The 19065-nt window shown below is 28.7% G+C and overlaps 2 protein-coding genes across 3 annotated transcripts in view; one reads left to right on the plus strand and one right to left on the minus strand.

Annotated features, from left to right (window-relative positions):
• Window positions 1-13762, minus strand: part of LOC126905104 (uncharacterized) — a 35410-nt gene extending 21648 nt beyond the window's left edge. Inside the window, exon 1 of the mRNA XM_050684517.1 lies at window positions 13482-13762. The gene's annotated coding sequence lies outside the window, so the exon portion shown is untranslated. The remainder of the gene's footprint in view (window positions 1-13481) is intronic.
• The window catches only part of LOC126905103 (4-hydroxy-2-oxoglutarate aldolase, mitochondrial-like), a 21379-nt gene extending 2594 nt beyond the window's left edge, over window positions 1-18785 (plus strand). The window contains exons 2-10 of one of the 2 annotated variants that reach the window (XM_050684515.1): window positions 15062-15167; window positions 15282-15395; window positions 15467-15700; window positions 15754-15882; window positions 17162-17259; window positions 17405-17563; window positions 17957-18053; window positions 18118-18251; window positions 18447-18785. In XM_050684515.1, the coding sequence (XP_050540472.1) occupies window positions 15514-15700; window positions 15754-15882; window positions 17162-17259; window positions 17405-17563; window positions 17957-18053; window positions 18118-18251; window positions 18447-18596 (954 nt within the window). In that variant the 5' untranslated portion in view covers window positions 15062-15167; window positions 15282-15395; window positions 15467-15513 and the 3' untranslated portion in view covers window positions 18597-18785. Of the gene's footprint in view, window positions 1-15061; window positions 15701-15753; window positions 15883-17161; window positions 17260-17404; window positions 17564-17956; window positions 18054-18117; window positions 18252-18446 lie in introns of both variants that reach the window. The other variant, XM_050684514.1, reaches the window with a different exon arrangement.
• The last annotated feature ends 280 nt before the right edge of the window (window positions 18786-19065 follow it).

Consider the following 19065-nt stretch of genomic DNA (forward strand, 5'->3'; position numbering starts at 1 on the left):
CGCGTGACAGGTTGTGTTAGTTTACGTCGTGTTTCATCCCCCCTCCTCCTATAGGTTTGTTTACCTTAAGTTACATTACCCTTCTCTCATAAGACTTGGAGGAGGAGGAGGAGAGGTTCTTCTTAGGTTAGTTTACGTTGGGTTACATCATCGTTCCCCCTCCCATTGTATTATGTTAGTTTACGTTGGATTCACTTCCTCCACCCTAAGACTTGGTAGAGGAGGAGAGGTTCCTCACCTGACTTAGGTTAGTTTACGTTGGATTTACTTCCCCCACCCTAAGACTTGTCAGAGGAGGTTCTTCTTAGGTTAGTTTACGTTGGGTTACATCATCTTTCCCCCTCCCATTGCATTATGTTAGTTTACGTTGGATTTATTCCCCCCCTCCACCCCTCTTCCCATTACCACGGTGGTGGGGCGGGTGGGTGAAGCGGAGAGGGCCTAGAACTCTCTATTTCACCCTACTTACTTCACAATAGAATATGAAACTAAAAATACAATTATTACAAAAAAAAATCGGTATACTAAAAAAAATAACAATTAAATAAAAAAATCTGTTTATTCATTGAAATATTCGATTCATTGATACTTTTTTCCATTTATTTTTATTCAAAAATTACATAAAAAAAGAACACATCATATCAATATGAATTTAACATGAATACGATATTCCATAGCTGTGAGTTTTCTAAAATCTCATGTGTAAAGTAAAATATTATTAATCATAAAGTATAAAAATGAAAATATTTTTTTTAAACAGAGAGATAGAGTTTGTAATTTTATGATATATAGTAGTTTGTTTTATATAATTCATTTTCCTTTGCCAATGATGACATTAGCAATTAATTGAGGTCATCAAAATTATTACATTCATATAAAATAATTTCTTAAATGGGTTCTTTTTCTACCAAAAAATTGTTGAACCGAAATTTACATACATATGTTTAATTGTCAAAATAAAAGGATGTGTTTGGACGCACTATATGAAAGGTCATCTCTAAATTTGTATTATTTATTATATCTATTTTTATGACATTTTTAGCATAAATAAAATCAATATAGTAGATTAAAGAAATATAAGTAATAAATCAATTTTATTGAAAAACTTTTCTACTTAAGTACAACATAAAAATCAGTTGTTACATTGGATACATAAACTTTTTCAAGCGGATTTATTAGTATTTTAATGTCAAATTTCAATTTTTTTATACGCCTGAAAGATACAGAATATTACTTCATTTTTTACACCCAAAGAAAAACCTCAATCAATTTTGATAGAGAAAATTTATCAAGGGTTTATGATAATGTTTTATTAATACGAACAAAATAACTATTCTTATAAATAATTATTGTTCAAGACAAGATAAAAAAATATTATATTGATAAATATATCATAGGTTCAATAGTAATGATATATTTATCAAATTGAACAATGAATTTATTATATAGATCGAGGTTTTTCTCTGGGTGTAAAACGCTTTCGGCTAAGTTTTAAAATGTTCAAATTCACTATTTCCTAATGGTGTAGAATACCCAGAAACTCATTTTACACTTAACAAGTTAAATGTGCACAAATCTCTATCCATTCCAAATTAGCCTTGTCGTTTCAGATTGTTTAAAGTTCTACGCTCTTGTTCTGTCGTAAACCACTCGTATGTTGAAATAGATACAATATAGTTCTTGTTTAAATACCGACCCATTTAACAGTGCGCACAATATGTTAATTGAACTGAAATGCAGTTAAACTGGCGCACCTCAAAGAAGATCTTCTAAACTCGTTACGCGTTACATAATTCCTAACAGATGTGAATCTGACTAAAAACAAAAACCGTAGCCACCGTGTAATTTATGCAGCGGGTAACTTGGGTCAAGTCCCAGATGTGCGCAAAAGAACCGTGACCGCGTGACGAAGCAGCCTCGGGCGCGCAAGAGACGCGCAAAGGCCAGACGTTTCGGTTTTTGAGCACAAGAGTAAAGACGTTGCGACTCTCGGACAAAGACAACGGGCCAGCTGATGTCGGAGTCCGTACCGAATTGTTCGCTTTTTTGCGATTAAGCCGCTGACACGCAAGTCCACCTGCCGGCAGACGTAACTGCGCCTAATGTTCGGCCGAGGAAAGACGGCTTGTGCCTAGGGATACAAAAGACTGTGCGATTAATAGCTCACGTCTTCAGCCCTCGCAAAGGGCGCGGGCCCGTCACGTATGAACAACAACAAAGGCGCACACGTTACCAAGTGCATAACATTATAAATACGTATAAGTAAAAGACGGTTACAAGACAAGACTATCATTGTCCCGTGCCGACGACTGAAAACGTCCGAGTAGAACAGTGCAACGAAGGGAGGAGGGTGGCGGTGTCGATACGTGTGTCGGGCACGCGCCCCTTCGTCCGACGGCCGTACCCGTCGAACGCGCACGAAACACCCGGCCCCAAGACGGTTTATTATATTATTATTATTATTTTTTATTATTATGTACATGCTATGTGTTCGCGCGCGCCAACGACCCTTGGAAATATGCTTAAGGATTACATTCGTGTGTATAACATTGTATACCTGAGCGCTATAACGAGACGGCACAAAAAGGAAGTAGGCGGACGGGCCGGGGGAGGAGGCTTAAGGACAAACAGTGCGCGCGGCTGCAGCTGTTCTCTTGGGCGAAGACGATCAGCGGGTGCTAGCAGCTTGCAAGATGCTCTGTTAAAGGACACAACCGCCCAAGGACGACGGACGAACCGCCGCACAATAACGCGGGCCCAGACCATTAATATAATAGCGTTTTTACTTTTTTTTTTTTTATAATATTTTTGTACATCTGTCCCGAACAAGGTCCCTACAACAACGCAATAAGAAATCCGTCTTTTCCGTCAAGATTCGTGCAACTGCTGCTGCTGCTGCTGCCGGTAACGGTTCTGCCGCCATATCTTTAAACTCAATCACTAATTTGTCGACAGCACCACACGTAGACAGCCCATCAGTGTTGTGACAGGTTCGGACAGCGGCTGCTCTGCCGACCGAGTCTTCTCCTAGTTAAATACAAGTGTGTTATACGAGGCGTGTATTTGCTGTAGTACTTTAATGTTATTTTTTTACTCACTCCTGACGTTTTTAAACAATTTCCCAACAAAACTATCATGGTAATTATCGGAAAAGATGACAACAAGCGACTATAAATTGATGAACTATTTTTTTTCTATTATAGAACGAGCATAAATTTCCGTAGGTTTACAATCACGAAAAATGGTAGAAATTTTTTTTATGTGAACCCAGAAACATTAGGTTATGTGTGGGTTGATTTACAGACATATTTTTTCATGTAGATAAAATTTCAAAAAACGTAATAGACATTTGTCCCTTTTACGGATACTTTGTAAAATGTCAAATTCAAGTTAGAATTTATTACCTACTTTCGGTTTACAGCCAACAAAAGTGAGAAAAAGGCAAACTATATAACACATGCGTTCAAGTCTCTATTATGATTTAGAAAAAATTCAAAAACAAACATTTTATTTTATTAGTGTAAAAAATTTTGTTTGTTCTACGAAAATATTTGGTTGGTAAGTATCATTTTATATCAGATATATATTAGGAAGTATTTTATTTAAATAAAACAACACTACGGCATAGTTAAATTACACGGGTTGTCACGGATACAATTACGTTTAATAATAAAATAGAATATGTAAACAAATAAAAATGATGATGGAACACCCTCCTGTAAAATATTGAAATGCTATTCAATAACTGTTAACTTAAAAAATGAAAATTTAAACGATATTTTAATTTTAAAAATAATAAAAATATCATGAACGCGTTTTCTATTCACAGGCACAAATCAATATTTTACTTACACGGACTTATACAAACAATTACTCTTTTCTTAAAAAAATGAAAACTTTTATGTTAACGTATGCAATTTTCCTCGAATTAAAAAAAAAATGTATTATTCAGTTGGGTAAACTTAATAATTCTTTTATTGTAAATACTCGAAACTTATTAAAATAATTGAGTACTATTAGTATAATTTTGTTAACCTTGAAAAATATTCAGATTCTTATTATTGTTATTTGCGTCAGTGCTATTCAATATAATGAAGGCGTTGCATAATTTTTTTGTGTTTAGTTTTTAAACTCGCCAAAGTAATGAATTTATAAATAGTAGTTTCATATAATTTTTAAGTTTACGAGTTTAAGATGAGGATATGTTCCCATTTTTAATCGCATTGTATCTTTTAAATATTTTTTATTTTTTATTCTGCTACGATAAAAAAATCGCATTTTCCTATTGACTAAATGCGAACACGTTGTATTAAATTAATTAATTTTAACTTTAATTTACTTGATTATTTTTGCAGTGGATTAACTAACAGTTTAAATTGTTTTAATAGCTCGAACTTTAATGAGTTGTTAACGAACGTTGTTCGTCTTTTTTTTTTACCTCAATTTTTGTGAACAAAGACAATGTGTTTTTGTTTTGGTGACGATTTCTGGTAGCAACTAAATAGGGTTGCGTGGGGTTATTGATTCATAGCAGATGGATGACTAATCATAATTTCATTTTGTTAATAAACTCAACTTGTTAATCTAATAAGCAGACGCAGATGTATAATGTAATAAAACGAACACATTAAAATTTTAAAACCTTTGTAATTAATAATTATCTCATCGTTTTAATTGAAATCGTGAAAATCGATACACAAACTTTGTACGTGTATACTTAAACTGTAATTTTTAATTTATGTCGTATTTCGGTTCTTACATTACTATCGTTTATAATTAAATGAGCTGAACGGAAAATATAAACACTAATTTTATTTCAATTTGTATATATTTTTAGAAAATCAGATGAAAAACATGTTTGGTGCCACCATATAAATATTTTGATCGTTTAGTNGTTAAACCATATAAATATTTTGATCGATTATTTTGTACAACAAACAATTAAAATTAGTGCAAATAAAGTATTTCCATGAAATCTGAAAATGGTAAAAACAAACTTGTTCTGGTTTTTTACTAACCCACGCAAATGTATTTTTATTTGCTAAATTTATTGAAATGAACTTTTTGTTATACCAGAAATTATAATTTAAAATTAAATTATAATTTGTATTTCTAAACTTATGACATATTTATGAACTTAAGACATATTTCTTTTTAAACAAAGAGTATTTGATATTACCGATAAACACTATTGATAAACTTCAATATACGCGAATATGTCTTTATCAATTACAGTGTTCACACACGTATCGAATAAAATTTTAAAAAATTGTACCAATTACATAATAATTTTTAATTATAAAATTGCATTAAGTTACCGATTATACCGCAATGAATTTACTAAACCATAATAACTAAATATATAATATATTATTATATTTGTTTGTATTAAATACTTAAAAAGTATTTACCTTCGTCTTAATTGCTGTTCCGTTTATATTGTAACTACAATGTTAATATTTATAACTTTCGAGGTTAACTAACAAATAAACTTAAAAAAACTGTCCTTTAAATTGCGAAAATCAATTCAAAGTTAATGGCCATTTTTAAAAAAAATAAATCTTTATTCGTAGTAAAATGTATTTCATATAAAAAAAAAACGCAAAATTATTAGGAAAAAAAAAATGTTATTTATTTAAAAAATCTATACATTTTATAATAATTTCCCTTGCGTTATACAAAATTAATAAAATTGACTAAAAAATCTCGTTTCATTAAATAAAATAAATAAAAATAACAACGAATAACATGAAAAAAAAATCGTTTATCACACGAACATAGATACGTCCAATTAAGTTATGCAAACAAAAATATTGAAAGCTTTTATCTAAGTAAATCGACAAGTTTTTGTTAGAAATAAGTCGCCGTTTATATTTGTGTCGCGGATAATTTTATTCGGCGATGTTAAAAATCGTCCACAACTATTTTATCGTTTTTTAAATAATCAAAGTATTTTAAATCCAAACTATCTCTACATTCGGAATGTTACCAAAGTAAAATTATTTTAAACTCGTCAATTGTCTTCAAGTAGATACTACTAGTTTTTTATCGCACGTAGTAGTTCTGTACTGCGTTAATTACAAAATCGCAGAATTCGCGTATGAGTTGTTGTGTTGCGGGTAAACTCCTAGGAGCTGGTTTAGGACACAAACGGCCGTAGAATGACAAACACCACTGGGGACGCAATTAAACAACATCGCGATACGGGCACGTGTATTTAAACGATCCGAAAAAGATATAGCCATTAGAGGTGGCAGGGACGGCGGGACAGATGCGACTCTCACGAAAACTGGTTTCGGTGCATTGTTGGCATTCGCAGTACGCACCGCGCATGGGACAAGGTGTTCTACAACACGAGAGCGCAACAGATTTCCCGGCAGGTATGCAACTCGTGTACCTTTATTTATTTAGGAATGAAATATGCGCAGGTATTGGCCCATTGTAATGACTTCCGTGTACACTGTTTTGGACAGAAGAAATGAAAAATAACTGGGTTTTTTCATCTTATGCGGTGGCGCATTGTACTTTCCGTGCATTTAAACGTAACATATTTAGAAACGCATTATCGACGGTGCTCCTCCTGTCAAACCGCCGGCCGTGGGGGTTGAAAAAATTGTGCCCACCCACATCGCCAAAACAGAATTTTAATGAGATATTTTTCACTATCAAAACATTTTGACATCTACTCGCGTCTGTACGCGAACGCATAAAAGTGTCAAATGGCATTAGTAGAGAATTTGAAAATATCAAGAGAAAGAATTTTTTTTATCGATAAAAAGCTCCACTTATTTTCGCGTAAATAATAACCTATTCACGTGATTTCATTTACCGTCGTTTCGTTGTTCGCGCAAACACAGACACATGTGTCCCATTGGCTAAATACACTTAAGCTTTTAGTTGCTGCGTTACAAACGAGTTGATATAAGTCGATTATTTATTACTATTAATAAGGCGACAGTAATTTATTGTCAACGGTGTCTTATGCACTTGGATCGTTCCACGGAAATCATATTAAAACGATCGTGAAGGGAAAAAGGAAATTCCAATTAAATACGTCTTATTGTGTGCACAGGGTCTAATTAATTGTCCATACTTATTTCGGCGAATTAATGTTAACCCGATAAATATTTAGATGCCAACGGTTAAACACAAGTGCTGTTTAATCAATGGTGTCTACAACTAGAATGCCTGTGCATACTATTTATCTCATTGATCAGCTGACCATTCTATTTAATAAGAACTGATAAAGACGCCAATAAATGTACAAGACTAAAACGACTGGACATTTTTCACAAATTGTCCGCGTGTAAACACTCAGATAAGAGATCGCGATTAAACGGAAACGTTTTCGATAGTTAAATTGGAATGGATGAACTCATCCAATTAAGGAAATCGTTATTTCCTTTATTGTTTGCAATAACATTTGACTGATTTTTCCCCTTATTGTTTTGTTCTCACCAAAATTGTTTAATTAACTGGTGATTGTTTGTTGATTCTGTGCGCTGCGTTGGATTATATTTCTTTAATAATACTCATTCGCGTAGAAAACGGTCGCGTTTGCCAAATTTTGCTGTTAGCACAATTCACTGCTTCCATTAAGTACGATAAAAAATAAATGAAAATTATAACTCAAGAAAAGTAGCGTGGGACGCGAGGAAAATAAAAGGAGAGTATTGGCGAAACTTAGTATTTTGGGCGAGACTAAATCGTTGTGGACACGGNACGAGACTAAATCGTTGCGGACACAGCGATACCACATGTTCCAACGGGATTTAGGGGTAGGTGCCACTCCATCGCTGGCAACCTTCAGCGGTACCAACTGTTGATTTTTGCGCGTGGTACATTTACCACTACACCGATGATCTTATCAGATCAAAATGTCGATTATTTCAAAATCGAATTATTTTTCATCGTTTCTACTGAATCGTTTACGCCGAAGTAATTTCATGTTTTTGTTTTGTTTATCTCTCCTAACATTGCATACTTTTCCATCTATGGACTTGAATGGGTGTTTTTTTAACACATACGTTTTATCATCTTTTATGGTAAAACTATCAAAATCGAACTTTTGTACTTCAATCGGAACCCCGTCGTCAATGATAATGATACTCGACATTGTTTCATGAAATATAAAAAATTACATAATACCGGCGGAGGACCTGCAGCCACCGGAAGGCGGTATCGCGTGTCTTGCGGAAACCACATCCCGGACACGTTCACACACACACTGCTGGCTGCCCTGTTTCCGTCGTTTCTCGCCGTTAGGGTGTCTTTTCCCGTGTTGCCACTCGAAGATTTTGCTCTCCTTTGCTCTTAAACAACAATACCGTTATCGTGTACTGTACCAACAAGACATTTTCTAACATCACAAACGGTTTGGAAACGACTTTATCTGTTGACCAAATCCAATAAAAAATTCACTCCTTTGTCCTACAAACTTTATATAATTTGACCGACAAATATAATTTCAATAACATAACTTATAATAATAATAAGTTTATTGTCAATTATAATCGATTATACATAGTAATCTAAATAAATTATTCTTCAAATTATGATTAGATAAGTTTATTTAGATTAGTTAAAATTTGGCGTGTTCATTATTGTTATATCTCTCGTTCAACTTTTTAACCAGAGCTATCTCGAGGGAGTTCTATCCATTCACTATATTTGTTACAATATTTCAGTCGGCCATTTTAGAACATAAAATTCTTTTGGAAAAGACGTTTGAAAAAAGGTCACAAGAAGGTCAACAAAAAAAAAAAAAAATACAAACGACAATTTCATCTTATCCATTGTTATTTGTTTTTATCTCCAGGTCCTCTCTGTTTGGGCCAGTATACATTTTTATCATATGATTATTTTGATCTCAAATTTATTTATTTGTTTTTAGATAAGCTTCCATTAAAATACATAATTAAAAAGTTCTAAGTAGCAGTTCATTTTGCAAAATAATTTAATGTATAAAATCATACTCAAGTACTTTATCCTTTTGTTGACACACATCCGGCGAAGAATAAAATAATTTAAGTTTTCATTATAAATTTAACTTAAGAAAAAAATTTCTTGAATGTTATCATATCATCTAATCATTATGTACAACCTTAATATTTTCTATTCGTACTTTTATTGTCTATATATTCTTTTTTTTTAAAGAAAATATAGTTTAAAAGTTCAACAACGCAGATGTATAAAAGATGTATACAAAAAGCTTTGGGTTTTATTTCTGTAGAGGTAATTCAACTTTGAGTTATCATCGCCATCTCCTTAGCCTCTATCTCGACTATTTGGGGTCGGCTCTACCTTAATAATTTGATAGAATTTTACACTGATAATTTAACTATGAGTGAATTAAAATATTAAATAATAAATATTTTTTAAGTGATTTGTCCTTGAAACAAGAAAACTTGACTTTTTGGTCGACTTTTCAATATTTATTCAAAAGAAAACATTTTATTGGTAATTACTACTTTAAACGAGATATTCGCCATTCTATTTGTATTCGAAAGCATCGCGTGTACAATTTCTGAACATTAGTGTGACATTCATTTATTTGTTACACGTGAAACATCAGAAAGTAATCACGTGCGTGATAAGTTTTCTAGAACTGTGTGGTCCCTGATGAAACACCAGAGGAAAAAACTCGGTCATGAAATTGATACATTTTCATTGAAAATGAACAACTCGAGTAACTCAATATCTCTCAGCAAGTACGATGTACCTACGCCCGGCTGCTGCTCTTACAAGACCTCGTTCAAAGGAGTATTTAATTACTTGTATTTTGTGTGTATAGTGTTCAATACACAGTCCATCACAAACTAGCGTTTTGTCTACTAACGTTTTAAAAAAAACAATTAATACTCTTANACAAAATTAAAAATAAATATATCAATAAAATGCCATTCACCTGCTCACAGTGGCATATTTAAATATTTTTAAGAGGAATTCAGATAACTATTAGAACGTATAATAAAGGAAATAACACCTCCATTACCATTATATTATGTCCAGGAATAATAGATTTCAGCGTAAATACGCCACTGCTTATACATACTTTTTTTTACAGATTTGCAAGAAATAAAATTTTTTCCTAAAATATAAAAAAATTAAAAGTGTCAGAGTTTAATATCTGTGGGAGTGTTATATCTGTGTATAACACAATCATAATCATTATTATCAGCTTAAAGGTTCATCCAGACCTGCGCTACCACAAGCATTTTCATTTTTCTTTGTCCAAATTCAAATATTGTTGGACTGGACTTTTATTGGCATTCCTATCTATCAGGTATATCCCATCTTTCCGTATCATATTCTTTTCTACAATGTCTTTCTATCTTGTTTTTGGTATTCAAAGTGGACATTTTTTATTTACTTTTCCTGGCAGAAAATTCTTTAATACATCTCCATCAGCTCTCCATAAACAACATAAATTAATGTAAAAAATAATAACAATGTACGATGAATTAATAAAGATACATCGTTCGAAAACTCTAATACTAAAAAAAAAAAAAATTATGCTGAAATTTCTGTTTCTGTTAAGATTACAGTTTTTAAAGATTTATTTTTAGCTCTTATATGGGTTTTGGTATTGTAATTTTCAAAGAGATTCGGATTCAAAGCCAGTTATTTTAGATTAAGATTCTCAACCCTGATAAGTTTATTTAGTTATTTATTTCATTACCAAGAACACCAATCAAGTTATAAGATTAAATAAATAATTAAATAAACTTATAATTATTCATTACCATTTAATAAATTTTTATAAAAAGTTCTCTTATTTAAAAAAATTATGATTTTATTATTAGTTTCAATACATTTTTTAAATAAAGGTCAAGGATTTACAAAATACGTTGTCGTTAAAGGTAACACTTACGATATGTTATTTAAATTTTAGTCACGCGACTCTCGTACAGTCGTTTTTTATTGGTAACTAAACTTTATTATGCATATCAACTTAAAAAATGAAAATATCTAATCAATTCTCTAAATCATTTTATGTTTTATAATTTATTTTAAACATTTAGTGGACCATTGTTCAATAATTAAAGAATACAATGATAATAAATAAGATTTAATATAAAATAGTAAATAATTATAAGTTAAAAAATAACAATAATAGTAAATAATAAATAAAATTATATTTAATTACACTCATAGTAAAATTAAATAAATTACATCATTTTAAAGTTAATAGGACATAAAACTTAAAAATATCTCGTTTGAAAATGAATAAATCTGAAGAAAAAGGGACTATATTAGTTAATTTAGGAGCAATAAGAAAAAAAAGACATTTCTTTTTAAATTTGGCCCTAATTATTACATCTAGAATAAAAAAACCGAAATTTTATATCTTTAAAAGATTATAAATTATAACAGTCAATGGATATATTTATTAAGTTATAAATAAATATAATATCAAATACTTGGCTTCTAAATTTAAGCGAGTCTAAGATTAAAATTAAAGAAAATATGATATTTTTGCATTTTTAATATGTATTAATAATATTTTTAGTATGCAGGGCTATATTAAGATCAATACATAAGTAATATTATAAAAAAATTTTTATTATATAAATATAACATTTTTTTATTATAATGACGTTATTAAACATCATAAAAAAATTTTATCAGGGTTATATACTTATGTATACAGAGTGTTCAGTAAGTCAGGAAACGGGTTTCTATTGTTCTCATTATTTGTAACAATGAGAACAATAGAAACCCGTTTCCTGATTTATTGAACACTCTGTATATACTCGACATAACATTTAAAATTATTCAGAGGAAGAAGACCATTTTCACTTCTGGTAAAAAATATATTCAATCTATCTTGGAGAAATCATTAAATAGATTACAATTGTATAATATACTTTAACATTACCAGCAAATAAAAGTAATTTTGCAAGATTTTGAAATATGTGAGGCAAGTAATTATAGAAATTAAAAACAATATAGAACTTTGAGGTACTCTAGAACAAGTTAAAACTTTATCAAGCATATGAAATAAAGGTTTTATAGTTGGTAAACGACCAGAAAGAGGTGGATTCATTTTAAGAATAGACCATCAATACTGTATAGATGTACAATATAGGTTTTAATAAAACCTCAGTAAAGTCAACAAATTTGTTGTTAATATAGAGACGAATATAATTTTTTGTTAGTTCAATAAATAATTTGTCAAGTAAATAAATATTTTGTTCCATTAACAAAAATATGATTGATTTAACAATAAAAAATTGTCGACTGTGGTTTTTTCAAGGTACATTTAAATATTCTGTTCCGGAGAAAAAAGGTTTGTATCAATTTGTTTAATTTTTCTATTATAAAAGTTATAAAATAAACACATAATGTAAGAATTTTTCTATACATTTTATTTATTACTTGTAGATTGTTAGACTCACTTAGGGTCAGATTGGTTGGGTGTGTCACAAAGGAAATCTGGATGGGTTTTTTGTCCCGATTTGGCATTGGACTTAGCTTTTACAAAGATTCAAATCAACATTGAATAATAAACCTATAGTTGTTTCATAATTGATGGTTTTAAAAATTCTTAAAATAAATGAAATATTTTTTTAAAATTTTTCTTATTATTTTTAATAGTATGCTTTAGAATAAGATTTTGTATGGGAGATGAACTTAATTTGTACAATATAATTTAATGATTTTTTTATTAAAAAATGTTGAATTAATGTTAGTAAAAGATTGAAAATTTTACAGCTTAATTGTATTTGAATTATTTAAATATTTTGTTCATATATATTTTTAATGTGAGTTATTTAGAGTCAAATTAATCGTCCCAACGAAAACTGATGATTTGATAACATTGATAACTTCAATCCATTTTTTGTTAATATTTATAATAAACTTCATATAAAATTTGGGCAAAACTAACCAAACAATATTTTATACTTGTGTGATCAATGTAAAATAAATTTAACTATTTATAATGAATGGCATTCTTAGATATTTATTTCCATTTCAATTAATTAGTTTATACAACAAATGAACATATCAATTACCTTTTATTTTATTTTATTAACCTTTATAAAACAATTTCTAATCACGTTAATTAATGCTAACGTAAATTTTTAATTCGAAATAAATTTAGTCAGTCAAAACATAAGTACAATTCAAACGCGTTGAAAATTGTAATATTGATTTTTAAATTTCTTATTAATCTAGTTGAATATTTTGGATTTAGTAACTCATGTTAATAAACATATTAAAATATGTAGAATACTATCATTATTATAACTCGAGTTGTGTCTGTATTATTATGAAACAATAAAAATAAAATAAAAAATCATTTTGTTTAGTATGTGTATTAAATTACACGTTTTTTTTAATCATCTAACACACTTTATGGATTTATTAAAGCAGATAAACAACAATACACAAGTTTTATGGTGAAAATTTAGTGTTACTTATTTTCTAATTTTGAAATTAAATTTAGATATAATAATTATTTTATCAAAAAATACCTCGGGACGTTCAGGGTGACTTTTAATAGCCTTTGTATGTAAATCTTCTAGAGATGTATTCTACTTAAATTTTGATTAAGGATTTTTAATTCCTCTGAATGTATAAAAATTCTGTCTCTCAACACGTTTCTTAATGAATTCAATTACCCGGTTCCCGAAACGGTCGCATAGCGGACCACCACAAACTGGTATACCTTCATATCACCTCCGTGTCCGGCCGCCGTCGCGCACACTAAGCAACAGCGTACGGTACCAAATATTCATACCAGTCACAACTGTGTCGCGTCGTCGTTGACGGGGCTGCATTTGAGCGCTCGCGTCGTTTTGGCGGACGGCTGGTGGCAGTCGGCGCCAGAAATACGCCGGCTACTTTGTTCCTTCTCCTGCTACTTCTGCCATCCCTAACTAACCCCTGCCGTTTGTTTTCTTTGTAGTAAACCTGATTATTACGAGTACTTTACTACTTCTCACTCGCAGACTAATGCATTTTTCCTAACTTTTTAAAGGGGTTTGTTACTTGGTCACGAAATTTTCTTTTTAGGCATTCAAAGCGATATTGTATAAAATAGTATTTTAATATCTAGCTTTGCATACTCAGCAACATAAGTCTGAAACTAAGTGTTGAATATTGCTTCAAATCCAGTGTTCTAATAAAAAAGTACTGTACTTTTATATTAGGTTTGCAAGTGAAAATTTTTCGAGATTTATTAAAAAAATATTTTTTTTTGCAAAATTAATTTATTAGGTATGTCAGTCATTGGATTGAACAAAAGAACTTTTAATTTTTGTAAAAGAAATACGTGGAATAGTCAGGACAAGTATATATGATATCTGACAGTTATTAACATAACTATCATAAAAAAACTTCGATGTAAACTTGTTATATTTTACAACAATTTGAATATTTGTAATTTTACGATTTTTATGTTTTAAAAATTTCATTAATATATTAAAGGCTAGCTAAAATTTTTGTTTCATCACACAATAAGCATTAGAATTGCTTAGTCTATACTCTTCTGCTAAACATTCAATTAATATCATACGGGAGCATGAAGTACAAGGAACGTATGTAACACTTTTAATGTTGTGATTTCTACATTCATTTGACAATATAAATATTTGTTTATCATGTCATCTGAATTTTCTATCATTTTAAGTTATCTCAATAAGCATCGAAATTAAAATTTATCTCATTCAAAATAACGAATAAATAATAAATTATATACACTATACTGTTATGAACACCTTTTTGTTTGAGTACATTTATAACATTACATTTAATCAATGATAACTCAGGAATATTTTCACTATTTTACAACGTTTTTATATAGTGCTATGCAATTTTTTAGAATTTTATATTAAAAAATAACTAATAAAAATTTAAATAATAAAAAATTTTAGTTTAGTTGAAAAAATTGTTTTACATGCGTAGGTCTTTTTCAAATCCTGCCTGTAAATAATATTAATGACATAAAATTTTTTTATATCTATAATTAAGGAATTATTTCTCCACAATTAAACCCAATTTTTAAGATTTTAATTGTTTTAACAATATTGAAATCGTCTTTTTTTTTTTATAGATTAACCATTAAATTGAACCAGTGAGAGCTGAGAATTTTCAAAGATAAACATAAAAAAAACATTATAAATCCAATACCTTCTCAGTTTTGCATCAAAGCTATAAGTGTAAAGTTTTTAAAGAAGTTTTGATGATTAAAATACTTTGCTTTTGAAATACTTTGGATTTGTACCTATAAAATTTACAAAAATTTCGATTTATTCAAAATTGTTTCATTTCAGACGATTGTTTACAGTTTTTTTTACTACTCAGTGTAGTTTATATATCAAAATAAGAACTTCGGTCAGTTGGAAGACTGCTATAATATACATATATCCAGTAACCACATCAAATTGGTATGGTACTTGTTATGTAGTATTCAATATCACTATTACATCACCATTGATTGAACTAATGTGGCTTCAAGTGTGATTTCAGTTGCACCAGTCTTCAGTTAACAATACAATAAGCACGATGCGTTCAATTAAGAATATTTTCAATATGTCATCCGTGCGACGGTTTGGAAATAAGGCAGAGAGCTCTAATTTTAATCTGAAGGGCGTTTTTATTCCTATTCCAACACCATTTAAATCTGATGGTAACATAGATTATAAAGCGTTAAAAATTAATTTTGAACGTTGGGAAAAAATTCCATTTAGAGGTATAAATATCTTTATTGTATAAACAATATATTTTTAATATATTATTTTTTAGGTTATTGTGTTGGTGGATCCAATGGGGAGGGTCCTTATTTAAAAGCAGAAGAAAAATTAGAGATGGTTTCTAACGTAAGAAAAATGATTGGAAAAGATAGACTTTTAATAGTAGGCACTACTTGTGAATGTAAGTGAGATACCATTTTAAAAATGACCTGTACTTTTTTAAGTTATTTATACTAATATATCATATAGTTATATAACTTTTGTATTATAATAAAATTTAATGTAAGGAAGTTTCAATAAAAAATTTATTACATCATGTATAGGGTATGTGGGTATAGGATGATTGATTATAGTTAACATTGTCTCAAAAACTATTGAATATTTCAATTTTGCAAAGAAAAATATTTTTTAATTATCAAAACTCTATAATAAAATGTAGTTAAATAATTTTTTTTTATCTTTTTAGAATTAAAAAACCCTAATATATTTTTTTTTTTATTAAACTCTCATTATTTAGTTTGATAATATAAAAGAAAAGATATGTTAAAACAATTTTATTCTTATAATTTTTTTTATTCGATCAATCAATCGTATTTGTTATAAAATTGTTTATATATTTTGATTTAAAAAAGAAATACATTATAAATTTAGTTTTAATACAAAGCAACAATAATCTATTTCAATGGTCATATATTACCATCGATATTTAGTTTTGATATCGTGAGTAACAGATGTGACAACAAAAATTGTCAATAATAAATTGTTAATGTAGTAACATAAAGAAATGATGACTACTGTAAGCTGAACAATAAATTATCAACTGAAAATTGATAAAAAACGCTAAAATTTAACAAGTAATGACAGAACAACGATCCATCAGACAAGATAAATTATAAGGACAATATTGTTTGGGATTTTTTTTCTATTATATCAAAAAATAAAAAAAAATAGTGGTTTCTTTTTTTAAAAAATTAAAGTTTGAAAAAAGAATTTTTTAAATACATATTATTGTAGACTTTTTGAATCAAACATTTTATTCCTTGACGAAAATCGTCTTTAGTTCCATTTAAAAAAAATGAGTGTTATCTTTAAATGATTACTCTGTATTTATACCTTTTTTTGTGCAGTAAAAACTTATTTACTCATGAAACTCATATAAGTGTTTTGATATTTCCTGCGAATCAAAGAAGAATTAGAAATAAAGAAAATTTATTTAAATAGAAATAACTTAAATATTTGAATTAAAACACTGTATAATTTGTATTTTTGTTTACATATAATAATATCGAGAACTCTAAAAATAATTATGCACTATTCGATATATCTTAATGTATTTGAGTTTTATTTTTTTAAAGTTGATAAATAATACTTAGTATCACAATATAATTTGATGTTATAAGTATGGTAAATTTTTATTATAAAACTAAACAGTAAAGAATTTTCTAAATATTAATTTATAGCGACTAAACAGACTTGTGAACTCAGTAAAGCTGTTGCGGATGTTGGAGCTGATGGTGTTCTAGTGATGAGTCCTTTCTATTTTAAAACTCGAATGACAGTAAGTAAGCTTTTAACATTAAACAATAATCATTTCTTTAAATGTTTCATGAATTAGTATTTAAAAAATATACGACCCGACATATAGTTAAAAATTATAAAATATAATGAACATCACAGATCTAGTACAATTTAAATTATTTTAGGAAAATTCATTATATGATCATTTCACATCAGTTGCTGATACGTGTCCAGTTCCACTTATTGTTTACAATATGGTCCCAGTAACTGGTATCGATTTAAGTGTTAAAATACTTAAAAAAATGGCTATGCATCCAAATATAAAAGGGGTTAAAGACAAAGATGTAAGTATAAGTATATTCCAGAAAATTGTTATGAATAACACTTTGTGTAATGAATGAAAATATAAAAAAACAATTATCATTATTTTTTATGATTATTTTTTAATTTTAACGATTATGAAAATTTTTTTATACATTTGATAGCGTAATATGCTTTGATAGATGGATGGATAACAATTTTTATTATTGAAATCTTAGTTTTTAGAAAAATAATTTGTGTTATAAAAACTATATTAATTTTACCCTTTCATTTACAAAATAAAAATAAAAATCTCAATATAAGTATTTAGGAAAAAAAAAAAAAGTGTATTATGAAAATGTATTTTTTTAACAGTATTTTATACTTAGAAATTATAATGAAATATGTTAAATTTGTGTTTTATTTTTTAAAAATAGATGGGAAAATTAGCAGCAATTTATAACGAAACTAAAGATTTAGACTTTGAAGTCGTTGCCGGATCTGCTAGCTATCTTTTGGCGGCAATGCTTGTTGGTTTGTATTCAAAAATAACTCATTTAATTTCAATTCTTGTACATAACTTAAGTTATGAATTCAGGTTGTTCTGGCGGAATAAATGGTTTAGCAGCTGTACTTGGAGAGCCATTGTGTGAAATGCATAAGCTAGCATCCGAAGAACAGTGGAAAAAAGCATTAATATTACAGAGAAAATTAGTTAATATTGATATATTGGTAATGAAAAAATAATTGTTAATTAAACCTACAACTTAAAAAAATAAACTAAAAAGTAAAAATAAATGAAATTTGTACTTTAATATTTCATGTTTTAATAAGAACTTAAATAAAATAGTAAAAATGATAAACAAATTATTAAAGGTTTTTGAAATTAGTATAATACATACAATATATATATATATATATGTTTAGTTGATGCAAGAATGTGGACCAGCTGGATTAAAATTTGCAATGGATACATTAGGCTATCAAGGAGGCCCTTGCCGTTCACCATTACCAGATATAAGCATTGAACTAAAACATCAAATTAAATCTGAACTTGAACGATCTGGATTTATATAATGATTTATAATATTCTCAGTTAATAAGTAATGAAAGAATAATAAAATGTTAAAACTTATAAAAAAATAAGTTTGTAGTAAAATACCAAATAGACTTAACAAATTATTAAAAAATTTTATTTCAACTTTATTCAACTCAAATTTTATTTCAATCAATATAATCCAAATACCTCATAATTAAATAAAATATTTTATTTGTATGATCTTTAAATTTTTTTCTTAAGTAGATTTTTAATTATTTTTTATTTTAAACTTTAAATTAAGAATGATACGTCTGTCATTTTTGCTTAAAATTACACCAACTTTATTTTATATGTAACAATTGGGTGTTGGTATTTAAACAAAAACTATTTAAATATAAACTACTCTTCTTATTACCGTGTTTTTTATTTTAAAATCAATATTTACGAAACATGAAAATAAAACCAAAGTTTCTTTTATTTTTTGTATTTCTGGCATGCTCACAAAAA

Source organism: Daktulosphaira vitifoliae, unplaced genomic scaffold, assembly GCF_025091365.1.
Source record: "Daktulosphaira vitifoliae isolate Bord-2020 unplaced genomic scaffold, ASM2509136v1 Scaffold_4, whole genome shotgun sequence".
NCBI classification, from domain to species: domain Eukaryota; kingdom Metazoa; phylum Arthropoda; class Insecta; order Hemiptera; family Phylloxeridae; genus Daktulosphaira; species Daktulosphaira vitifoliae.